Source organism: Heterodontus francisci, chromosome 6 (genome assembly GCF_036365525.1).
Source record: "Heterodontus francisci isolate sHetFra1 chromosome 6, sHetFra1.hap1, whole genome shotgun sequence".
Lineage (NCBI taxonomy): Eukaryota > Metazoa > Chordata > Chondrichthyes > Heterodontiformes > Heterodontidae > Heterodontus > Heterodontus francisci.
The window spans coordinates 77,718,769-77,745,445 of record NC_090376.1 but is presented as its reverse complement, the minus strand read 5'-3'; the positions used below and the strand labels follow the sequence as shown (position 1 = coordinate 77,745,445).

General features: G+C 41.0%; 1 protein-coding gene across 4 annotated transcripts in view; it reads left to right on the top strand.

Annotated features, from left to right (window-relative positions):
- Positions 1–26,677, top strand: part of dlg2 (discs, large homolog 2 (Drosophila)) — a 1,345,388-nt gene that overhangs the window by 1,263,228 nt on the left and 55,483 nt on the right. For all 4 annotated transcript variants that reach the window (XM_068033932.1, XM_068033931.1, XM_068033933.1 and 1 more), the window contains 4 exons: positions 17,352–17,451; positions 18,788–18,829; positions 19,571–19,621; positions 25,115–25,216. In XM_068033932.1, coding sequence (XP_067890033.1) covers positions 17,352–17,451; positions 18,788–18,829; positions 19,571–19,621; positions 25,115–25,216 — 295 coding nt within the window. The remainder of the gene's footprint in view (positions 1–17,351; positions 17,452–18,787; positions 18,830–19,570; positions 19,622–25,114; positions 25,217–26,677) is intronic.

Sequence of the window (26,677 nt, the reverse complement as noted above, 5' to 3'; positions counted from 1 at the left end):
CCAATGAACCCCCACAATCACCAGGACCAACTTGCCAGGCCCCGGCTACCCCCAACCCCATTTACCACTCTTCAAGCGTGCTGGCCATCAATGTGCTATCATCCTCCAGGTGCAGTCCCAGCAGTGGCCACCGCTAGCAGTGGTGCTGCTGCATTGCCGGCCCTCTGAATGGGCCTGCAGCTCTTCGGCTCAGCCACTGGCCTTATATGGGATGGTAGCCCCGCAGACTGGAAGTTACTACCAATAATGCCAAGCAAGATTGATGCCTTCAGAATTTACCTCATCAGAGATAGAAGCAGTGAAAGCCAAAGGGGTGTTTTTGTGTAAACAAGAAAACACAAGGCAATACAAAACAAATCGGTTTCTTTTCAAAGATTTAAAAATGGAAAATGTATATGCATTTTAATGGGCATGGAATTTCCAATCTAGTCTGAATTTGTGTGCATCTCTCATCTCAATGAAATAAATAAGGAAGAAAATCCTCAGAGTTGAAATGGCATGTAAGATGCTTTTAAGTTTGGTTTTATCTTTGAGTGCTTAAGATGAAATGAGTGCAATGCAGACTTCAGTTAGTCAACACTGTTACATGTGCACCTACAGTAGGTGCCGATGAAAGAAATGAAGAAATGGAATATTTTGCATTGGCTCTGAGGAACAGGCTAGAGGGAAAAGAATGAGCAAATGGACTTATGTAATTTGCATAATTGCATAACACATAACAAATAGGAGCAGGAATAGTACATATAGCCCATTGAGCTGCCATTCAATAAGATATTGGCTGACATTCTACATCAGTTCCAGTCTCCCATCCGATCCCATATCCCTTGATTCCCTTAATGCCCAAAAATCTACCTATCTCTGACTTGAATTGAGCATTCACAACCCCCCAGGAAAGAGAATTCCAAAGATTCACAACCCTTTGAGTGAAGAAATTTATCCTCATTTCAGTCCGAAATGACTGACCCCTTTTCTTGAGGCAATGACCCCTAGTTCTGGACTCTCCAATCAGAGAAAACCTCTGCCCAGCATCTGCCCTGTTAAGCCCTCAAAATATTTTATACATTTCACTGAGATCACCTTTAATTTTTCTGAACTCCAGAGAATATAGGCCCATTCTGCTCGATCTCTTCTTATAGACAAACTCCTTCATCCTAGGAATCAATCTAGTGAACATTTTTGCAATGCATGTGAGCCTAGTGTATCCTTTCTTAGGTAAGGAGATAAATCTGGACACAGTACTCCAGGTGGTCTCACCAAAGCTGTAAATAATTGCAGAAATGCTTCCTTGTTTTTATACTCCAACCCCCTTTCAGTAAAGGTAAACATAGCATTTGCCTTCCTAATTGCTTGCTGTACCTGCATGTTAACTTGCTGTGATTCATGTACAAGGACCCTCAAATCCTTCTGAATACCAACAATTGCCAGTCTCTCACCTTTTAAAAACTATTCTGCTTTTCCATTCTTCCTACCAAAGTCAGTAATTTCACACTCCCCCACGTTATTCTCAGTCTGCCATCTTCTTGCCCAGTCACTTGACCTGTCTTTATCCCTTTACAGCCTCTTTGTATCCTTCTCACAGCTTACTTTCCCATCTAACTTGGTATCATCAACATACTTGGATATTTCACACTTGGTACCCTCATCTACGTCATTGTAAATAGCTGAGGGCCAAGCACTGATTCTTGTAGCACTCCTCTATTTACACCCTGCCATCCCAAAAATGACCCATTTATTCCTACCCTCTGATTTCTGTCCATTAACCAATCTTCAGTCCATACTAATATATTGTGCCCAATCCATGAACCATAAACTTATGCAACAACCTCTGGTGTGGCACCTTATCGTAAACTGTCTGAAAATCCAAATTATACTACATCCACTGGTTCTCCCTTATTTACCCTATGAGTTACACCCTCAAAAACTCTCTAATAGATTTAATAAACACAATTTCCCTTTCATAAAACTGTTTTGACCATCAGCAAAATTGAAATTCATTCAAGCAAATAAGGAGGCATCCCAAATTGCAGCAAACTGAAGAGCTGAGGGTAGCTTCTGTAATTGCACATACCCTGGGAACTGGTACATAATTCAAGGGGAATAGTCTAAGAAATTATTTAGCTGAAAGTGAAAGTCTTTGTTAATAAATCCAAAAAAAGGGTTGATGCTTTCAAAATTACATTCAGCCATGATGTGAACTGCAAAATGGAGAGCAAAATGGCTGTTTAAAAAAACCCACAAAGCAATATGAGCAATTACTTTTTTTTAAAAAAGTAAATTAAAAGTAGAAAGAATTTGCATGCAAATGATCTATGATGTGGCGTACCCTAGGAGAGATACAAGTTATAAATACATTACAGACTATTGAACTTGTCCAGAGAGAGCATTCACTCTGGAGACTTAGGCTGGAATTTTACCCTTGATGGACAGGAGCCATCCATTGACTGAAAAGTGGGTGGCGAACCTGTCTCTGCCTGGCCTGGGGATCCGATCCGCATTTTGCGGTTCCCAAGCCTTTAATTGGTCTGAGGTAGGACTTCCACCTCATTGAGGCAGGAAGTCCTGCCTAATTGAGCTGCTGACCAATCAGAGGGCCGGCAGCTCTCTGTCCCAGCAACGTCACTGTGAGCGTGGCCACTGCTGGGACTGCAACCCAGTCATCGCAAAGAAGATGTCGGGAAGCCCCGGAACCAAGGTAGGTTTTTTGTGCCTTATTGGGGGTGATCGTTTGGGCCCCAGCGAGGCAAGGGTGGTCGATTGGGGGACAGGGGGGGCGTGTTGGGTGCTGGGGGTGGTTGGGCAACGGTGGCGGCCCTCCGTTGGGCATAGGGTGCCTGATCATGAGGGCCCCCCTCCTCCACAGGCCGAGAGCCGCCTGCTTTTGTCAGGCACCTTCTCTTGGGCCTGGGCCGCCTGACCAGCCACAGGTAAAATCCCCACGGTAGCGGCAGTGACCACTAAAGGCCCTTGATTGGCCTGAGGCGGGTGGGCCGTTTCTCGCCACCACTGCCCTGTGTAGAGTGGCGGCGGGAGCAGGTCGGGAAGGGCTCCCCTATCCTCCCGCTCCATTTTACTCTGCCCACCCCCACCCCCACCACCTACCTGCTGTTTGAGGGAGCATAAAATTCCAGCCCTAGTCATAGACAATGTTCCCTCTAAGCTGTGTGAGTGCACAGCCATGCAGCAATCGGGAATGTGCTGCACAGAGAACAAATGGGCTGCGCACAAGGAACCTGCACTTTTAAAATGTGCACATGCGTGGTCGTACATCAATCTTAAAGGGACCGTGCAATGCGACAAGTCAGCTGCGCACAGCAACAGAAGTTAGAGGGAACATTGGTCATGGACTCATTTTCTGAACAACAACAACAATGTATATTTATATAGAGCCTTTAACATAATAAAGCATCCCAAGTCGCTTCACAGGAGCAATATAAAACAAAATATGACACCAAGCCACATAAGGAGATATTAGGTCAGATGATCAAAAGCTTGGTCAAAGAGGTAGAAGTGTCTTAAAGGAGAAAAGTGCGGTAGAGGGGCAGAGAAGTGTAGGGAGGGAATTCCAGGGCTTAAGCCCTAGGCAGCTGAAGGCATGGCCAGCAATGATGGAGTGACTAAAATCCGGGATTCTCAAGAGCAGAATTAGAGGAACTCTGATATCTCGGAGGGTTGTGGGGATGGAGGAGATTACAGAGATAGGGAGGGATGTGGCCATGGAGGGATTTGAAAACAAGGATGAGAATTTTAAAATCAGGAAGTTGCTTGACTGGGAGCTAGTGCAGATCAGCAAGCACAGGGATGATAAGGGAATGGGACTTGGTGCAAGTTAAGACATGGGCAGCAGAATTTTGGTTGATCTCAAGTTTATGGAGGGTAGCAAAGGCATGAATGAAGGTTTCAGCAGCAGATGAGCTGAGACAGGTGAAGTCAGGCGATGTTACAGATGTGAAAAGAGGCGGTCTTAGTGATGGCGTGAATATGAGGTCAGAAGCTCATCTCGGGGTCAAAAGTGACACCAAGGTTGTAAGCAAATTCACAATCTCAGATTGTTGCCAGGGTTAGGGATGGAATCGATAACTAATGTACGTTAAACAGTCTGGGACACGATAAAATAAGTCAACAGTGAGACTGATTATTTCGTAACAACTTGGAAGAATTTATTAAGTACAAAAGACGGAATACTTTACGAACCAGGCGGTAATTTATGTGTCTCTACATATTTACTTCTCATGTCAACCTAGGACTCGGAGCACACTGCGTGGCTTGGACCACATCGCCTCGTCTTCACTTTGTCTTACTTACAGTCTCTGTCTTGCTGTGAGGCTGCCTGCTGTAATGTTCTTCTTATCCTCAGTGTCGAATAGCTTAAGTTGGGTTCTTTTATCCCATTTTGGATGCAGGAGTTCCCTCCCGCTCAATTCTGCTTTGACACAATAATTGTTTCCAAAGGCAAGTGTCATTCTATGCTTGGTCCAAGCCAGCTTTAGCTCTGTCCATGTGCTGACACACACACACATATATGGTCATTGTCTTATATGGCAACTTTTTCACAAACAACTTGGATTAGTTTGAGCTATTCCCTGTGATCAATAGTTTGCGCATCCATAGGTAATTAATCAACTACAGTCCACATAGTTTCTTGTCAATTCAGCAGTGATTTTGAAATTAACAAAGTCTTCTCAGGCATATCTTAGCAGTTACAAGCCTGTCTAAACCAGTTTATTTCACCCTTATGGTTACCTGAGTTTGTTACACAAATATAACAGTTTCAAGCATATTTAACTAATCACTGCGAAGGCCCTTAGAACCTGATGGTCCATAGCAAACGAGATAGGTGCAGTATGTGCACCATGAAATCTGTTAGAGCCCAAGGATCTGTACCATAAGTACCATAAGTGTACTTATCACTCAAGGTTCCACTGTCAAAATAGAGGAAGAACAGACCAAATATATACCAGGCAATACATGGTACCATGGTTCCAGTGGCTACCAGATACAAAGTTGAATCATACACAATGGAATGTATACATGATTATATACTGGTCCTAATTTCAATCCCTTTAAATATTGGAACAACTATCATGATTAAATATAAAAATAAATTTCTTACACTGAGGAATGGAGTTTGGAGCGGGGACCAAAAAACAGTCTTCCAAATATTTAATTGAAGGAAATTTCTGCTCATCCAACACTGGATGTTGGATAAGGAATCTGATAGTTTAGCAACAGTGGTGGTGGTGAGGTAGAGCTGGGTGTCATCAGCATATATTTGGAAACTAACGTTGTGCTTTTAGATGTCGCCAAGGAATAGCATTGAGATGAGGAATAGGAGGGGCGCCAAGGATAGGTCCAGAGGTAACAGTGCGGAAGCCAGAAGAGAAGCCACTGCAAGTGATTCTCTGGCTATGATTAGACAGATAAGAATGAAACCAGGTGAGAGGAGGCCCACACAGCCTGCTGACAATGGAGGGAGAGGCATTGGAGGAGGATGGTGTGGTCAGCTGTGTGAAAGGCTGCAGACAGGGTGAGAGGACAAGGAGGCGAAGTTTATCTTTGTCACAGTCACATAGGATGTAGTTTGTAACTTTGATGAGAGCTGTTTTGGTACTGTGGCAGTGGTGGAAATCTGATTGGAGGGATTCAAACATAAAGTTCCAGGAAAGGTGGGAGTTGATTTGGCAGGTGACAACACTTTCAAGGACTTTGGAGAGGAGAGGGAGGTTGGAGATGAGACAGTAGTTTGCAAGGATGGTGGGGTTAAGGGTTGTTTTTTTGGGAAAGGGATGATGACAGCAGATTTAAAGGAGAGAGGGACACCATCTGAAGAGAGAGACCCATTTACAATATCAGGTAGCATGGGGACCAGGAGGAGAAGTTGAGGGTAGTCAGAATTTTAGTGGGAATAGGATCACAAGAGCAGGAGATGGGTCTCATGGCCAAGATGAGCTCATAGAGGACATGAGGGGAGATAGAAGAGAAACTACAGAAAGATGCCAGTTCAGGGCTAGGGCAGTGGGAAGCATTAGAGGAAGTTTGGCCAGGTAGGCTAATGGAAGGGAGGGACGTGATCGAGGCAGCTGATTGGATGTCCTCGGTTTAGGAACATAGGAGCAGGAGTAGGCTATTCAGCCCATCGAGCCTGCTCCACCATTCAATACGATAATGGCTGATCTTCCACTTCGATGCCTTTTTCCCACACTATCCCCATATCATCGTTATTTAGAAATCTGTCAATCTCTGCTTTAAACACACTCAGTGACTGAGCTTCCACAGCCCTCTGGGGTAGAGAATTCCAAAGATTCACCACCCTCTGAATAAAGAAATTTCTTCTCATCTCGGTCCTAAGTGGCTTCCCCCTTATTTTGAAATTGTGTCCTCTGTTTCTAGACTCCCCACCCAGGGGAAACATCTTACCTGCATCTACCCTGTCTATCTCTTTAAATATTTTGTAGAGAATACAGGTCCAGTTTCCCCAATCTCTCTTCATAGGACAGTCCCACTATCCCGGGAACAAGTCTGGTGAACCTTAGTTGCACTCCCTCTATGGCAATAATATCCTTCCTAAGGTAAGGGGACCAAAACTGCACACAGTACTCCAGGTGCAGTCTAACCAAGGTTCTATACAATTGAAGCAAGACTTCGCTACTCCTGTACTCAAATCCTCTTGCAATAAAGGCTGACATGACATTAGCTTCCTAATTGCTTTCAGTGATTTATTGACAAGGACACCCAGGTCCCTTTCCATATCTACACTTTCTAATCTCTTACTATTTAAGAAATACTCTGCACATCTATTCCTCCTACCAAAGTGGATAACCTCACATTTTTCCACATTATATTCTATCTGCCATGTTCTTGCCCACTCACTAAGTCTGTCCTAATCCCATTGAAGTTGCTTTGCATCTTCCTCACAACACACATTCCCACCTAGTTTTGTGTCATCTGCGAACTTGGAAATACTACATTTGGTCCCCACATCCAAATCATTGATATATATTGTGAACAGCTGGAGCCCAAGTACTGATCCTTGCAGTACCCCACTAATCACAGTCTGCCAATGCGAGAATGACTCGTTTCTTCCTACTCCTTGTTTTCTGCCTGTTAACCAATTCTTAATCCATGCCAGTATATTACCTCCTATCCCATTAGCTTTAATTTTGCTCATCAACCTCCTGTGGGGGACTTTATCAAAAGCCTTCTGAAAATCCAAATATACTACGTCCACTTTATCAATTCTGCTCGTAACATCCTCAAAAACTCCATCAGGTTCATCAAACATGATTTCCCATTCATAAATCCATGTTGACTATGCCCAATCAGATCATTATAATCCAAGTCCATGTATCCCTATGACTGATGTAACGCTAACAGGTCTGTAGTTCCCTGTTTTCTCTCTCCCTCCCTTCTTAACTCGTGGGATGACATTTTCTACCTTCCAATCTGCAGGAACCCTTCCAGAATCTATAGAATTTTGGATGATCACCAATGCACCCACTATCTCCATAGCTACCTCTTTCAACACTCTGGGATGTAGAACATCAGGTCCTGGAGACTTATCAACCTTCAGCCCCATTAATTTCTCTAATACAACCTTCTTGCTAATACTAATTTATTTCAACTCCTCATTTTCCCTAGTTCCTTGGATCTCTAATTCTGGGAGATTTCTTGTATCTTCCTCAGTGAAGACAGACACAAAGTAATAATTTAGCTTCACTGAAAGTAATAATTTAGCTTCACTGTCATTTCTCTATTCCCTATTATAAATTTTCCTGACTCTACCTGTAATGGACCCACATTTGTCTTAGCCAAATATTTCTTTTTTACCTACCTATAGAAGCTTTTACAGTCCATTTTTATGTTTTTTGCTAGTTTACATTCATATTCTATTCTCCCTTTCTTTATCAGTTTCTTGGTCCTCCTTTGCTGTATTCTAAAATCCTCCCAATCCTCAGGTTTACTACTATTTCTGGCAACTTTATGGGCCTTTTCTTTTAATCTTATACTTTCCTTAATTTCCTTTGTTTGTCATGGTTGACTGTCTTTTCTTTTGGGGTTTTTATGCCTTGAAGGAATGTATAGTTGCTGTAAACTATGTAATAATTTTTTAAAGACTATCCATTGCCTATGTACTGTCATACCTTTTAATATATTTTCCCAATCCACCTCAGCCAATTTGCCCCTCATACCTTTCTTTGTTCAAATTTAACACCCTGGCTTCAGATTGAACTACCTCATTTTCAAACATAATGTAAAATTCTATCACATTATGGTCACCAATCCCTAAGGTTCTGTTACAAAAAGATTATTAATTAACCCTTTCTCATGACATAGTATTAGATCTAAAATAATCTGTTCTCTAGTTAATTTCTCAACATACTGCTCTCGAAATCCATCACTAATACATTCCAGAAACCCGTCTCCACAGCATTATTGCTCATTAGGTTTACATGTCTATATGCAGATTGAAATCCCCCATGATTGCTGCATTACCCATGCTACATGCTTCTCTAATCTCCTGATACATACCATGCCCCACACTACCACCACTGTTTGGTGGCATGTAAACAACTCCTACCAATATTTGCTGCCCCTTGCTGTTTCTTAGCTCCATCCAAACAGATTCCATATTTTGTTCTTCTGATCTGAGATCCTCCCTTACTAATCTACTGATCCCATCCCTTATTACCAGAGCAACACCACCTCCTTTTCCTTTTTGCCTGTCTTTCCTAAATGTTGAATATCCTTGAATATTCAGTTTTGGTCACCCTGTAGCCATATTTCCATAATGGCAATTTGATCATGCCCATTTACCTCTGTGCCTTTAAATCATCTACCTTGTTGCAAATGTTGTGTTGCATTCAGATAGAGTGCCCTTAACTTTGTCTTCTTGACATTATTCTGCATTCTAAGCCTAGTTGATACTCACCTTTGTTTCACCTGCCTTCTAATGTCACTTGCTACTTTTTGACTTCCTGTTACCAGCTTTACTTCTTTCCAATTTGACCTACCTCTCAGGTTCCCATCCCCCTGACAAGCTAGTTTAAACCCTCTCCAACAGAATTAGCAAATCTGCCTGTGAAGATATTAGATCCAGTCCTGTTAAGGTGTAGCCTGCCCCAGAAATGGTCCCAATGCCTCAGAAATCTGATGCCTCCCCCTCCTACACCAATTCTCCAGCCACATGTTCAATCAATCAATCCTCCTATTCCTATGGTCACTAGCACGTGGCACTGGGAGTAATCCTGTGATTACTGCTTTGGAAGTCCTGCTTTTTAATTTCCTTCCTAATCCATGACCTCTGGCTGTTCACCCTTCCCCAGAAGGATGTCTTGCAGCCACTCCATGGCATCCTTGACCCGGGCACCAGGGAGGCAACACACCATCCTGGAGTCATGCTTACTGCTGCAGAAACGTCTGTCTAATCCCCTGAATATCGAATCCCCTATCACTATTGCTCTTCCATTCTTCTTCCTCCCCTCCTGTGCAGCTGAGCCACTCGTGGTGCCGTGGACTTTGTTCTGGCTGCACTCCCCTGAGGAACCATTGCCCTCACCAGTATCCAAAATGGAAAACCGATCAGCAAGCAAGATAGACTCAGTGGACTCCTGCACTGCCTGCCTGGTTCTCTTAGACTGCCTGGTGGTCACCCATTTCCACTCTGCCTACATGCTCCTAAACCTGTGGTGACAAAGAAGTCCATGAGCTCCTCACAGTTATTGTGGAGGTGAGGGTGGAGGAGACAGGGGTGGAGGGTATAAGAAGACGGTTTGCAATAGAGAAAAGAAGCCAGTGGTTATCTTTGCATTCCAGGATGATCCTGGAATAATGAGCAGTTTTAGCAGACTGGGACAAGTCAGCAGAATAAATGCTTAAACAAAATACTTAACAATAAGTGATAGTAGACAAGCCACTTTCAATCCTTGCTCCTCGAACCTGCTAGACTTAGGAGCAGGAGTAGGCCATTCGGCCTTTCGAGCCTGCTCTACCATTCGATAAGATCATGGCTGATCTGATTGTGGTCTCAACTCCACTTTCTTGTCTGCTCCCCATAACCCTTGACTCCCTTGTCTATCAAAAATCTATCTAACTCAGCCTTGAATAAATTCAATGACCCAGCCTCCACTGCTTTCTGAGGAAGAGGCGGTGATGTTGTCTTCAGTCCTTCTCTGATGTCTACTTCTACTCTGGCTTCTTCTTCTGTGTGAATCTTCTTCTGTGGTTCTTCCTGTGTCTCTGCCTGTGCGTTCTGTGGTTCTTAGGACCCTGCTTTTGTATCCTTTTGTTCAGAGTTGTCTATGTGCCAAACTGCACATTCTGTGCAGCTTTGCACCTGTTTCCCCTTCCTGACCTTATAACAATTGATATTTTTTTCCAAACCTGGCTTAATTTGATTGGCTTCTCCTGTCTCACCCCAGACTTTATGGCACCGTCTGTTGCAACAGAACTTTCATAAAACAACATCATTAAAAACTACTAATACAGCAATCCTTTCATTAAAACCCTTTTCATAAATGACTTTAAACATATTTTACAGTCTTTCCAATCAAGACATGAATTTAAATATATTTACGCCTTTTCAGTATTAATCAGCGAAAGAGGTGCAGCAATGCAGAATATAGTCCAATTCAACGGATATCATGTAGGCAGCACAAAAAAAGATATAAAAGTAAGGCCCGAAGAACCACAGAACACACAGGTGGAGACAGCGACGCAGGAAATTTTTTTAAGCTGCAGGCAGTCTTACTGGTTTGATTAGGTCAGTCCAGTTGGATTCAACTGGATTGGCTATCAGTAATATTTTCCAGTTCAAAGATTCTGCCTATCAACTGGTTACATTTGAAGCAGCTATATGTCAACTGACTCCACTTAATTCCACTGGTTCCACTTTGTCTGCCAACTGGTTACAAATTAACCAGTCGGCAAGCCAACTGGTACCAGATGAACGCAAATGGTTCCAGTTAAAGTCGACTGGGCAACTAGGGATACCAAATAGTTACAAGTTAAGATTGCCAGTTATCCCAACTGTATCCAGACAACACCAGTTGAGACCACTTACTTGCAGTTGAGATCAGAAAAGACTAGTTAATATCAATTGACATTTCTAAGTGGTGTCAACTGGTTTGAAAATATACTAATGGCTAGACAGTTGGGATTTTGAAAGTGCGGTTGCAAGTGAATTGAGGAATAATTTTCTCTTGGGGACAATGCCGAATGAGGTAGGGTTGGAGCATGGAAGGGGGACCAAGGTGCATGGCAAGGTCAAGGGGGGGCTGTGAATATGATTTGGGGAGTTTACATAGAGAGAGAGAGATTTAGGGAGGATAAGAGGGCAGCGAACTCAGAGGAGAGAGAACATGTTGAGATGAAGGTTGAAATCACCGAGGATGAGAAGTTGTTCGGCGCAGAGGTTGAGGGAGGAAAGCAGTGAAGATATCTTGGTGAGAACATTTTTGTTGTACTTGGGAGGGCGGCAGAGATTGACGATTTTGAAAGAGAGGTGAGAGGGGTGGAACAAGATGAGGTGCTCAAAGCAGGAGAAAGTGCTTGAGGGAGTAGGGAGTCAGACCAAGGTGTGATCTGGTGATAAGCGCAACACCGCCACTGCAATAGTCTTGGCGGGACAATTGGTAGAAGATGTAGCCAGGCGGGAAGGCTTCATTAAGTGGCAAGCTGTCATCCTGAAAAGGAATATGTCCTGATTTATAAGGCATCTGTCTGAGGGGCTGAGGGGCAGTATCTGAGCAACAAAGTGTACTGTAAATTTTAACTCCTATTCCACCTGGTTTCCACTGGGCTAAAGGAGTTACATTTCTGCCTCGTGTTCACTCAGAAGGCTCAGTGCTGAATTGGTTTGGCAAGAGGTAGGTTACACAAAGGAGGCACATGTCCTTATGGTGCATTCACTTGGGAGGGCTGGGAAATTATGCTCAGGAGATTTGGCAGGTTGATTCTTGGCACTTTTCAAATTGATTATTTTTCTTTACAACTATTTCAAGGATACATTGACGTGAATTAACAAGATAATAATTAATCTTTTGTCCTTCGTCTTTGTCCTGCCTTTTGATACCATCTTTCAAAAGACCCACATCTCCTTTCTACTAGAAAAGTGATTATATATAACTTGTAATGATAAAAAGTAGAATGCCTAACAGAATAAATGAATTTTATTTTGCTGAAAAAGTGCAACTCTAATCATCAATACGTTAAATCTTTGCAGTAGGGAAGTTTTAAATTGTTCTTTACAAGTGCATTTTTAAGATACGAAGGATACATTTTGTTAGAATAAATGACTTTGCTGTGCATGGTCCTCTATCAAATGACAAGCAGAAAGCAGGAGGGTTGAGGTATTTAGTATTTGCATTTTAAATCCTAGGTATAAAAAATGTTTGGCATTGCCTCACCTTTATGTTCGATTTAAGTAATTCAAACCTGTTCATACTAAATCAAGTTGGATGTATTTTGCTTTTTATTTTTACATTTAATAAGTGGTTAGTCCTCTCCACAGCATTCAGTACCTCACAGGATAATGTTTTTAATACAATAGTGCAATGAAAATATTTGTAAAACTGCAAGACTTTAATATAAAATGTACTAAAACTGGGTTATCAAAGATACAGGACTTATTCCCACTACCTATGAGTGTGACACACAAGTATTACCGTGGATATTGTGAAATTCATTTTGTAAAGGAATTGGAGAAAAAAGAAGCATTACATTTTTTTTATGGTCGATACCTTTTAAAATGTAAAATTTGCCTACAATTATCTTAGTCAATTTAATTTTGCCTGGAAATTCCTTGTAATAGGCCTTCTCTTCCCAGCAACAATTTGAAATTTAGTGTCTATGTGGGGAAATTAATGTGCCTCATTCTTGGCAGGTGGGGGCCTGTATGACACTTTCTATTGAGTGGCAATATACTGAGCAGTGACTTGCTCAGGGTCCTACCAAAAAGCAACTCATATGGTTAGATTTTTTAAAATCTTTATTTTTTCTTTTTTTTAACCGCTCTCTCAGCTCTTCCTTCTCTCTCCTTTGATTCCGAATTCCTTCAGTATTCTAGAGCTCATGGGCCAATAATTGAAGCCTTGAGGTACATGGAACAGTAAGTTTGCTAAAGGCCACAGGAGAGGATGTGCAATGTTATGAGTAGCCCTGAGCTGTACAAGAGTACTGCGGCTCTCTTGTCATATAGAAGTCGTTATGTTCGTATAATTATCCCAATTTCAGTGGGGGTAACACTTTTGTATTGGGCTACTATAAACATACAAATATTTGGAGTTGCAAAGTTCATTCTTTTACTCTCAAATCACAAAAGAGAAAACCTTTGTCTCTTTGCATACTTGCTTAATTTTGTATGTTAGACTAATGAAATACTTGCTCTTCTCAGTTCTTTAATCTGATCTCTGATGATATATTGGTAGTTTAGTATGCTCTTGCTTTGTAATTGATTAAATGTCTGCCTCTCTAATGGTTACAGTAATTTCACTTTGAGCTTCAATTGTAAGAAAGTTTTCTTTGCTCTAAATGCAGGACGAAGTCAAAGATGTCACATTGATATAAAGTGTCAAATTTGACATCAGAGTAAAACATTTTTCACTGTTTATCTCTAAATACAAATACATGCATTTAAACTGTTTAGAGTATTATTGCATCAAAAAGGCCTGGAAAATTATTGTCAATCAATATCAAGGCAAGTGCTTTGATTGCCTGAACGTCATTCACTTTGTACAAAGCCAACTAACCTGACCACCTACAGTTTATATTCACGCATCCCAAGTTATTGAAACATCAGGCATTTTTAAAAAAAAACTTTTTCAGCTATCTCAAGTAAAATTAAACATTTACACCACACCATTAAAATGGTGACAAACATGAGGTTCCCTGATGGTTCACTGAAGTTATCAGTAAGTAGCTGACCATAGAGACCAGGGAGGTTCCAAGTTTGATCCTGGGCTTCTGCTGAATTGGTTGATCTCAGCTAGCATTCATGCATGAAGAATGGTCAGATGGAGAGAGGTAACGGTGCCCATGGAACCATTTCACAGCAAGGAGTCAGTGCCTTCTGGAAAGGAGAAAATTGATGGAAAAAGAAGCAGGAAAAAGAAAAACAAAAATGGTGATAGACAACTGTGGATCAAATGAATTTACTAGAATGCTCACTTCCAAAAAAAATTTTCACATTATTTAATAGACAAGAAATCTGATTATTTTTTATACTGGGGTAGGCATTTATTCTGTGATATTTTTGGAAAATAGTGCTCACTGAAGTTGAGCTGTTGTTCTGCCCTGAAATTAAATACATGTTGCTGATTAGAACTTGATTTATGAAAAGCAAATGGATATTATCAGTCATAACTACAGACCCAGTTACATGGAACACGGAGAAAACACTTGCATTTCTATTACATTTCATGTTTTTTGATGTTTCATTTATTACTAAAATTGCATTTGTCGTGTATGACTTGCATGAATCCGACAAGTTGTTAACACAACAGTTTTATTACTTTAGCCAAGCTTTAATTTTCCTGTCTTGATTCCTTTCCTACATTGCATGCTTTGTGTATTGTTTCATAACATTATGTTAAATGACATATTTTGTCTTTTTTTAAATATGTCTTCATAATGGGTCCGATTTAATATGTGGCTGCACTGCTGCTGAGGGTAAATCACAGCATATACTGGCACTAATGATTTGTGTACCTCAAAAAAACACACCTACAATTTCAATTTAGTTTCTTCACCAAACAAAAGCAGTTTGCCCCTTTGTATGCTGATAGGGCATAACCTTTATTTAATTATTATGAACCAATGTAGATGGTCATTTAAGCATCCTTGCTTGCAGCAGGATTGAAGTAGTCCAGAACTATGTGTCCAAAATCTGCCTTTCTTAATATGAGTAAAACCTTCCTAAAATAAAGTTGCATCTCCCCTTCTTCCCCACCTACCACACCTAAGAGTGTTTGAAAATTTGTTATATCTTAAAAATAAAGTAAAATGATATGGAAAACGATGCAAAAACATCAGTGAGGAGGAATGACCTCAGAACTCACCACGAGTATCCCATGCAGTATTTCCCAGTATAAGACTGAACATGCCCATCACTTTGGGCCAGTAACTATGTTATTTTTTGTTTATACAGGGCACAGATACTATACTGATATAAAAATTAATATTTAGTGTTTCAGATACAGTAAATCTCATCACAATCAACCCTAACACAACACTGACAAATGTGAGATTATTAAATCGAGCCCAATGTCTTTTGTTCAGAATGTTTCTTTTATTAAATTACCTTTTGTTTCTGAACAAATGTTGAATACTGTTCAGATGTAAAAGTGGAGGAAAATGGCAGTGACAAAGATACTCATTAAGTTTGCATTTTTAAATAAGAGGAATCCCTGAAACTCTTTTCTGACTGCAAGAGCTAAAGGTGTTTTGACATAATTACTAAATCTGTAGTATGTTTATGCGTCTGTGCATGCACTCACCAGTAATCAAGGTCTGACCATTAGTCAGATCATTTGGCGCAAATTCTTTGTTTAAGATAAAGTACCAATTCAGTTAAGATGGCAACTGTGGCAAATGTCACTGTTACTAGTATTTTGGGGGAATGAGTTTATTTGGTGTAAGTTAGATAAACTGCATTGCATTGAACAAGAAGCAGACTTGCTAAATCACATTGCTTAGTTGAACATGTTTAATGCTGAGGTAGCATATCTCCAACAACTTTCATAAGAGCCCTCTACTCTTTCTATTTTGCTTCTCTCACATTATCGTAGAGACAATGGAGACTATGGGCTCAGTTTTTAGGCCCTGCTGGGGGAGGGCATGGAAGTGGGTGGGCGTGAATTTTGCCTCACTGGCCAGTGTGGCAGTTCCCCAGCTCCATCTTGCCCTTGGGGCCATATTTTCAGAGATGGGATGGGGGGACAGCAGAGCTACCTGCCCGCAAGCAGTGGGTAGCTAATTGAACTAATTAATCTATTAAGGCCTATTGGTGGAGGACAACTGGAATTTTCCTGTGGTCCGCTACATCCCAGGAGGCGCGGGGAACAGTGTTGCTTACCGGAGGTGGCCTCCCTGTGGCAGACTCCCCCCCCCTCCCCCACCCTCCCTCAGGCAGGCTTAGAGGCTCTCCCTGCGGTCTGGCTTCAGCTGCAGCCACAGGACGCCCTGTGAAGGGGCTCCCCCTCTGCAATGGTGGCCCAGCTGCTGATGCCATTTTTTAAGTTAAAGTTATAAAAATTGGAGAGAGGGTACCTCCATCTTGGGGCACCCTCTCTCTCACTTACCTGAAAAGGCTGGCTGCTGCTTCTTCAGTATTGGACAGCCTCCTATTGCCCCTCCAGCTTTGAGAGCCCGCCTGTAGTCCTTAGTTGGATGACCAGCCCATCTTCTGGCCATTAACTGGCCAATTCAGGGAAAATCACGGCCGGGTGACTGTTTCCCACTCAGTGCAGTCTTCTGACCCCCATTTGACCATGATGGCGGGGTTATGAAGCCTACAGGGAAAATCCTGCCCCATGGCATTCCAAATGGCCACACGTTACAGAAGCCGCCTGCTTTTCACTTCCTTTGAAATCAATGAAAATGAAAATTGGGCAGTTTCCATATTACAATGCCAATTGTATGCTGGAATGGTAAGTTAAAAATCTACTCCAACATAACTGAATCTTGAGGAACAATTTTATGAATGAGTGCAGCCTTATCTGCCAGCTGTGTATATCTGTAAATCTTTGGCATACCACCCACACCTTTCTGTCCACTAAAATAAAAAGACCGAATATTAATGACAGCATTCCCATGGCTTCCCAATATATACAGCCTTTCAGCAAGGTTGGCTCTTGGTAGCATGCACACATAAGAAAGTCCCCTAATGTCCAGTGATTCATGAATGACTCTTTTCACATTGCATATGTTGAATTGATAGCGTTCAGGGAAGTTTGCAGTTCTTGTGTGATTTAGTTAATATTCTAAGGTGCTTTATTCTTGTAAACAAAATTAATATAGCTCTTTCCAAGCCATTGTAAGCTTGCTGTGCCAGATGCAGTGACTGGTGATTACCACCAATTTCTGCATGTCAGGACCTATAAAGAATCTTGCAATGGAAATACTTCGCATGGGCTGGAAAGAATTATCGAACTCTATGTTTAGGAAAGGGCTGAAGTCTCCCAGAAGATGTATTCCCACAAAAAAATGCCTTGAGCTTGATCTGGGTGAGGTGTATGATGTCTTGTGAGTGTGAGTCACTGCTTTTACCTCCACTTTTACAACCTGTGGGTTTGTCAGCATGAGTATGACCGCAATTACTGTGTTGTCCCTGTTTGCCCCATGCCTTTTCTCCTTCACAGTCATTCAATGACAAGCGTAAAAAGAACCTCATCTTTTCACGAAAATTCCCATTCTACAAGAACAAGGACCACAGTGAGCAGGAAACCAGTGATCCAGAACGTAAGTAGGCCAAAGAGACAGCATAGCTCACAATGCACACAGGACTCCCACATATACACACACTCATGCAGAGGCAGGGTGAGGCTATACTACTGTGACCAATGTGTGACAGCAATCTGGATCCCATCATATTATTTTTGTTCCCCTTAAGGTGACCTTTTTATAAACAGGTGTGAAAAGAAGTTGCGTGAGAGCTGGAGACCGTGTCCCTTGTCTTTCAACCTAAGTACATTGTATTTGAAAATAAATATAAATCTGGCCAAGAATTAAACAATATTCCACACTGTTCAAATAATAAGATTGTTTACAGTATGCATGTAATAGATGCACTATGTTGGAATGTTTCAGATATGCCCTGAATTATGCTAGCACCTTTTTGCTGCTATGTTCATCTATTTAACTAACTGCAATGTTAAACCCAGGTTGTACTTCCTCAGCAGACACTGTCAATATATTTGTTGATAGTTCAACATGAAATACAGTTTGCTTTTGAGAATCAAAGGGATACTGTCTTTGAATTGCACCATTTTGCCATTTTGGTATGTATTAATTTGGGCAAAAAAGCGCCTGTGGAAAACAAGTATGGTAATACCACAGTGCTATGTTAAAATACAACTGGGCTCCTGATTGGCTTATCTGCATGGTCTGTCATGGTAGTATTCAGTTCAAATCCACTGACTTCTTCCTTCCTCTTCTGCGGTTATTCTTCTTGTCTTTGCTTGCTGTCTGGGGACTACTGTGCAGGAGATCCCCGGGTTAGCCGACGATGGTTATGGAACAAAGACTCTGAGTAAGTTCTGAAGAATGGCCACAATAACATGTCACTATATAATTATTATTTTTTTAAATTATTATTTGCATTTATCCCCAAGGAGAGCTCCAGCATGTAAAAAATCAGCTTTAGTAGGAAACTGATATGAATGTCCCGACCTTTTTAGCTTCTTTTGTTTCTGCATGATCAATCAAAACCAGTGCACAAATCTTTGTCTAAACACCTATTAGAATGTTTTCTTTCTGCCTTGATAACATCCATTGTTTATTTTATAACTTTGTGCTTGTGCTGCTGGGATGGACACCACCATGTGGGCAACATATTATTCAGGATTCTGCACCACTCCCCACTCCCTTCTGCACTTTGCTCCCTGCCCCTCAAAAAAACTATTACTGCTGCTGTTTTAAATGCTATTTCTCAATATAAGTTCCTTTATGTTTTAATTGTGTATATTTCTGTTATGCAGCATGTGTACAATTCCCTTTCTTAAAATCAATTTATGTTGACAATGCTTTGTGGCACTTTTATTTTAACTCTTCCTAATTTGCTATATTGTTATTGCAGAACATATAACTTCTAATGCCAGCGATAGTGAAAGTAGCTACAGTAAGTTTATTTTACTTTTGAGTACCATATTATTTCCTGCTTTTTTGCTCACTGCACTTGATGAAAGCAAATGGCTTTTAATATATACTTCTATTCTAATATGTATTATAACATACAATAATATAATATTACATAATTTCCATTCTGTACATTATTCTGCTCTCTGCTGTACATTCAAGCAGTGCATGATAAATATTGGATCTGAATGCACTAAATGATGCCACACTTGTTTGTTCTTCAGACACCTATGATTTTGTATAAAACAATTTTCAATCGACATTTTTCTTTATAGTATACTTTCTTTTAAACTCTGGTTTAACTTTTGTAACATTAAGGTCTTCTAAAGTTAATTTACATTGCTTATTTTATTTAGCATTCAATTCACTTGTTTTCTTGTTTGTCAAAATAGCTGTTTGATTCAGAATAAAATACAGTCTGCATTGCTTGTAAAGCCTTTCTGAGATAAACTGGAAAGTCATAGAGCATTTTCATAGTTTACTATGGAATTTATTCTGAGCAATAACTAAAAAAACACTTTTTCCAACAACTCTGGAATGAATTATTTGAAGGTTAAATTTACCATCAAATGTTCTAATAAGATATTGATTTTAAAGAATTGATGTCCTTTGTATACTGAAAAAATTATGTATTTTAAGGTTATGAGTGAGTATGCTTTCTTTTCATAAGAATTGGAGTCAATAATTTTTCTTTGAGATTTTCTTTCTTTCTTTCTGTGAATAGGGGGCCCAGAAGACTGCATTCTTTCATATGAACCAGTTATACAGCAAGAGAGTAAGTCGAATAGAATTGCAGAATTAAATAAAAGCTTTTGTTGCTTCTTTCCGAACTTTTATGTAGTCAACCAGCCAAAAAAACATGAAATTCACACTGCTTCAGATGTATTTGTTCTTGTGAAAATATGAGATGAAAAAGTTATATTGTCATGTAGTCGTTGTTCCCTCTTTCTGTTTATGATAATGGCAAAATCTGTTGCTATTTTTCCATAGTAATATACCATCCCCTTAAAGGACTCAGAGTCTTATTGCAGACTACAACTCTAATTAAACATACTAATGTTATCTCAAATAAGACATAATTTCCAGTCATATTTGAGAACAGTTTGTCAGTGTTCCAGTATGGCAGCATGCACAAGACTCTTTGTGATTCTGATAAGAAAAAACTGAGGAAAGGGACCTGTTAACTTTATTTTACATCTTCAAGTGTTTTCTAGTTCTCTCTTAAATGCCGAGTGTCACTTTCAATTGCTAATTGTGATAATACATTTCAAAATCTAAAAATGTTTTCCAAGGAAAACTTTGGTACTGATACCAAATTTATGCCCCTTCTTACCAATTTGCTGACTGGTGAAGGTACTCTTTCACTATTTACTCTCTCAAACTCTTTCAAACACTTTGAACACTTATATTAGATATCTCCACTTAACCTCCTGTGCTCTAGTAAATAGTTTTTGAAGTCTGTCATCATATCTATATCCTGTCATCCATTTTATCCTAGGGATTCCAAATTATACCTTTTTCCATGATCCTGATCTATAATGGGATTCCTAAGACTATATACAGTGAAAAGTTGGAGAGCATTTTCTTAGTTTGAATTTGGGATTTATTATAAATAATAATTTAAATTAACAACACTTTTCCAGCAATTGGATAAGTCCAATAGTAACTGAAGAAACGAAAAGAAAATTCAACTCAAAATGCTCAACAAAAGTGCATGATTTTCATGCTATTTTTTAAGGTTCATCATCCCATCTCCTTACTTTTCTACTCGGTGCCCTATGTACAAGACCCAGAATCAAATTTGGCCTTTGAATGGCTTTTTCAGTCTGCAAACCTACTTTTAAATAATGTTGTGTTTGAGCCCCTGGATTGCTTAGTTCCTCCACTCCATTTAGAACTTTACATTTAAATTCTCTCTCCTTTTTTTCAATTCTGTACAAAGTGCCACTTTATCAACTGCTTTTTCAAAGTCAAGATTTATTATATCCACTCCAATCTACATGCATTTTCTCGCAAGATCTAATTAAATTAGTAAGCATAACATTTCTTTCCAATTTCATGTTCACTGTTTCTGATCAGCCCTAGTGTTCATAGGAACAGGAGTAGGCCATTCAGACCATCAAACCTGCTCCGCCATTCAATACGATCATAGCTGATCATCCAATTCAATGCCTTTTTCCCACACAATCCTTGTATCCCCTTATGTCATTTGTATTTAGAACTCTGTCAATCGCTGCTTTAAACATACTCAATGACTGAGCTGCCACAGCCCTTTGTGGTAGAGAATTCCAAAGATTCACAACCCTCTGAGTAAAGAAACTTCTCTTCATCTCTGTCCTAAATGGCTTCCCCCTTATTTTGAAATTGTGTCCCCAGGTTCTAGACTCCCCAACTAATGTTATTCCTCTAGCAGTTTACTTATTGATACGAGGCTAACTGACCTAAAGTTAACTGACTTACTCACCGTCCTTATTTTGATCAGGATTTAACATTTGCCACCTTCCATTTTTGGTACAATTTCCAAAAACTTTTGTCCAAGGTGCTGTTTTGGTGAAAATTTGATGTGTGTGTAAAGTTCTGAACATTGCAACAATGGCTCCTTAGAATATGGAAACTTTTTAGTCTTGATTTTTTAAATCATTTTTCACGACTTAATTACAAGCTGCAATCTTTCTGTATTTTATATGTGGTAGAGAAATATTTAAATTTGAAAGGATTTTAGGCATTCATCACTCATCAAAATCTGTTAATTGAACTCTAGTCAGCAAAAAGATTATTTTAGTAACTAAAAACTATAGTGAGATCCACAGCATCTGGTACAACAGGAAGGCAGAGAAATGTTGTTTATGATTAGTGTTGAAGAGATGAACACACTGGGTCCAAAAATCCATGAAACAATTTCAGAGACTCTTCTTCCCGATTCCCTCCTGGGGTGGGAGTGGGGGGGGTGGGTGCAGCATTTGCAGCTCTCTGCCAGTGACGGTACTAAGCAGCAGCTGATGACTGGAAATGATTCAAAAGCAAAATACTGTAGATGCTGAAAATCTGGAATAAAAGAAGAAAATGCTAGAAATACTCAGGAGGTCAGGCAGCATGTGTGGAGAGAGAAATGTTTTAGGTTGATGACCTTTCATCAGAACATGATTTTTTAAAATGAATGCAGTTTAACCTAGTTTAGTTTCCTAATGCCAGACTAACAGTATGTGGTTCATGTGGGCAAACTGTGGCAGAAAATTTAAATCGCTGATCTCCCAGGCTATTGGCTTGGGATAGGATTCCAGGAAGCTCCTGGTCTCTCTGGGCATGTTGAGGAACCGATTAAGTGCTAGGATCAGACCACTGGGAACCTCCGCCACACACACCAAGGTCAGTGGGAAGTTCCTTAATCTAAAGAATCCTTGAAGGTCTCTGTGCCATTCTAAGCAGAGACCAGTTACTCAATACAAGTCAGCAGGCCCAGGTAATCATGTGAAATTTTAAAGGGCTTATCCGGCTCCCAATGAAGGGGGCTTGGTCAAGGCTAGAGTTCTTCAAGGATTCAAGCCACATTTCAGGATGGGAGACTGGTACACCTCCTTTAGCTGGCACTCCTGTTGCTTGGCAGATCCTAGACTGGCCCTGAATAAACTCCCACCCTGGGAGTTCCCTTACTTTGTTACATATTCTCTGATAAAGGGGGCTATGTTTGAGGCAGACCAAGATTTTCGATGCCTCTGTTTAAAAGCTGCCAAGTTGCTTTGTTTTTCATTTTGCAGCAACTGATCAGTGGCTGCCCTTGATTATGGGCGGCACAGTGGCGCAGTGGTTAGCACTGCCGCCTCACAGCTCCAGGGTCCCGGGTTCGATTCTGGGTACTGCCTGTGTGGAGTTTGCAAGTTCTCCCTGTGTCTGCGTGGGTTTTCTCCGGGTGCTCCGGTTTCCTCCCACAAGCCAAAAGACTTGCAGGTTGGTAGGTAAATTGGCCTTTATAAATTGTCACTAGTATAGGTAGGTGGTAGGGAAATATAGGGTCAGGTGGGGATGTTGGGTAGGAATATGGGATTAGTGTAGGATTAGTATAACTGGGTGGTTGATGGTCGGCACAGACTCGGTGGGCCGAAGGGCCTGTTTCAGTGCTGTATCTCTAATCTCTAATCTAATTACTTGGTGAGTGAAGTTTCATAGCTCTGATTCTCACTAGATCAGAAATATTCCTTCACAGTATATGTTGCGACTCAAACACATAATAATTTACCCGCGGATCTCTTTCACTGTAGTGAGAACTTGCCAGAAAGGTGACATTACAAAGAGCCAAGTCATCAGGAAGGCCTTTTGTACACTGAGTCAGGTAGCATCATAAAAAACGCTATGTTGCATAGCAATGAAATAATATACACAAAAAAGCAATGTTCTTTTAATGCTTGTGACAAGCAACAAATTTGTCATTAAATAAGGAAAGTTCCTGTATCAGCACCTCATGTATGTTTGTCAAGTGTTACATCGCTTGCGCCTGCATGGAAAGGTGCCGTAGGAAAGTGGGGAGGTATTGGGGGTGATTGAGGAGTGGACCAGGATGTCACAGAGGGAACAGTCCCTTCAGAATGCTGAAAAGGAAGGGAAGATGTGTTTGGTGGTGGCATCATGCTGGAGGTGGCAGAAATAGTGGAGGGTCATCTATTGAAAAAAGAGGCCGATGGGATTGAGGGTGAGGACAAGGGGAACCCTAACATGGTTCTGGGAGGCAGGGGAAGGGGTGAGGGAAAAAATGCATGAAATAGAACAGACACGGTGGACAGCCCTGTCAACAATGATGTGGGTTTCCCTCGGTTGAGGAAAAAAGCAGACATATCTCAAGCGCTCTGTCCATTTCTGGGGATAGGCTATCAACCAATATTCATGATAAGCCCACTGACTCTCACAGTTACCTTGATTATACTTCCTCACACCCTGCTTCCTGTAAGGAGTCAATTCCATTCTCCCAGTTCGTCCCTCTCTGCCATATCTGTTCGGACAATGCAACCTTCCATACTAATGCTTTCAATATATCTTCCTTTTTCCTCAAACGTGGATTTCCGCCCACCATGGTTGTCAGGGCCTTCAACCGAGTATGTATTATTTCATGCACTTCTGCTCTAACCCCTTCTGCTCCCTCCCAGAACCATGAAAAGGTTCCCCTTGTCCTCACCTTCCATCCCACCAGCCTCCATATTCAATGGATCATCCGCCGCCATTTCCGCCACCTCCAGTGTGATGCCACCATCAAACCCATCTTTCCTTCCCCTTCCCTTTCAGCATTCTGAAGGGACCGGTCCCTCCACGACACCCTGGTCCACTCCTCAGTCACCCTCAACACCCCTTCCTTTTCCTACAGCACCTTTCCTTGCAAGCGCAGGAGATGCAACACCTGCCCTTTTACCTCCTCCCTTCTCAGTGTTCAAGGCCCCAAGCACTCCTTCCAAGTGAAACAGCGATGTACTTGTACTTCTTTCAATTTAGTTTACTGTATTTGCTGCTCACAATGTGGTCTCCTCTACACTGGAGAAACCAAACAAAGACTGCGTGACTGCTTTGCGGAACACCTCTGTTCAGTCCGCAAGCGTGACCCCGAGCTCCCAGTCCTGTATCATTTTTATTCTCTACCTTGTTCTCACGCTGACCTTTCTGTCCTGCTACAATGTTCCAGTGAAGCTCGACACATGCTCAAGGAAAACACTTCATCTTTCGACAGGGCACTTTACAGCCTTATGGTCTCACATTGAGTTCAACAATTTTAGATCATAACCTCTGCTCCCATTTTTTTCATGTTTTTAATGTTTCTTTTCTTTTGTTTCTTAATTCCTTTATTTAGCTATCCTGCCATTCTCACCTCCTCCAGTCACATCTTTTGTTTATTTACTTGTCCCATTACCACACCCTTTGGCTTTGTACCATGAAACCTTTTGTCATTTAATCTCTCCTGCCCTCCACCCTATCACAGACCATCCCTTTTGTTCTTCTTCCCGCCTCCCCCTTTCACTTGCTCAAAACCTGTTATTTTCTAACTTTTCTCAGTTCTGATGAAAGGTTACAGACCTGAAATGTTAACTCTATTTCTCGCTTCACAGATAATGCCAGATCTGCTGAGTATTTCCAGCAGTTTATATTTATATTTCAGATTTCCAGCATCTGCAGTCTTTTGCTTTTGTACACTTTAGGAACACATTGTAACTTCTCATAGGGGAGTACAATATTAAAAGTGACAATACATTGGTTTTATGAAATAATTAATATCAGTCATTTTGTTTTTCAGTTAATTACAGTAGACCTGTCATTATTCTGGGTCCAATGAAGGACCGAATTAATGATGATCTGATCTCAGAATTCCCAGACAAATTTGGCTCTTGTGTACCACGTAAGTAATACCAGTTGAAGCAGTAGCCGTGTTCAGTTCATGTTACATGTATTCCAGTTATTTCTGACCATGTCTATAGACTTGTGTCCATATGTAACAGCACAAAAAGGTTTGGATATATTGTTAAGAATGTTATCTATAAAGTATCTTGCAGTAAAAATATATAGTTTATAATAATAGGGTGATCAGAATATGTTAAAATGTGTTTTCTTGGTGGCACAGAGCATTATTTCACAAGTTCCTAATGTCCACCCACTCTGTTCGTACAAGGGTAAAGTGGAGGCTTCACTCTTTCCATGACACTGTCCTTTCATCTAGTTTGGAAAGGGAAAGTCCAGTTAGGGGACCAGCATCTAATAATTTGCCTAATTGAAAACCAGACAGTAAAAATATGATTTTCTAATGCTTGATTGATGAAGAATTCTTCAAGAACGAGCAGTCCACCTGCTTGTACACAGATCAGAAACACTTCCTATTCCAGATCAATCAAGAATCTGTAACTGAAAGACCAACTCACGGGACACAGACTGAGGAAAAGACAGGAGGGAGTGAGACATTATGAGGCATTCAAGGAACAGATAGCTATACGACTGAAAAATGGCAAAGAAGGATCTGTGACCAGTTAATTGGAAAGACATTGATATTAACCCCCTCGCCCCCCCCCCCCACGAAGGGCGGGAGAAGATCGGAGAGAGTTAAAAAGTGAAATATGGGGAAGGCAATCCTAATCCATCATACATGAAGAGACAGGACTTCTAATTAACATATTTAAATCGGGCTTGCACAGTGCACTTGGTAGCCCAATTTAAAATTTACTGTTGCTGCCCAGATTTCCCAAGGATTGGGAAATTTGGCAGTGAAAGGGAGGTGAGAGTTGCTAGCTTCACATGATAAGTGCCTCAGAGGAGTAGAAGTGCTCTTTGCAGGCCTCGCAAGGAAGCCTCCCTCCAAGATCCAATTAACAAGCTTCCCCCAGTCCTCCTGATTGCAGGACTCTCCAACCTCCCGATCATGAGTCTTACCAACCCCCAATTGCCTGGGACTGTCCCCAAGGGTTTGCAGATGTGCCCTCATGCCACTGGTGTTCCCTCCATCCACCGGCCACATTGTCCATTTGGTCAACGGGCAAGGAACAATGCCAAAAAATGTCAACATCAGTTAAGATCAGCAGGGCCTACACGTTCCTGGCGTTGCCAGGTTATTTGGCAATTTTCGGCTACATCCGTACCCTCCCTATCTCCCTGTAAACATTTACAAGGTAAAAAACATACGACCAACAGATTGAAACCTTAGAATAAGCCATTGTTCCACATAAAGCCTTGTTTTCCTTTAGGGAAGTTTGTAGAATTGATTTTGTTTGTTAGACCATCATCTATTACATGGTCAGTTTAACTTCAGTGGTGGCGAAACTTCTAGAAACGATAAGTTGGGACAAAATTAATAGTCACTTGGACAAATGCG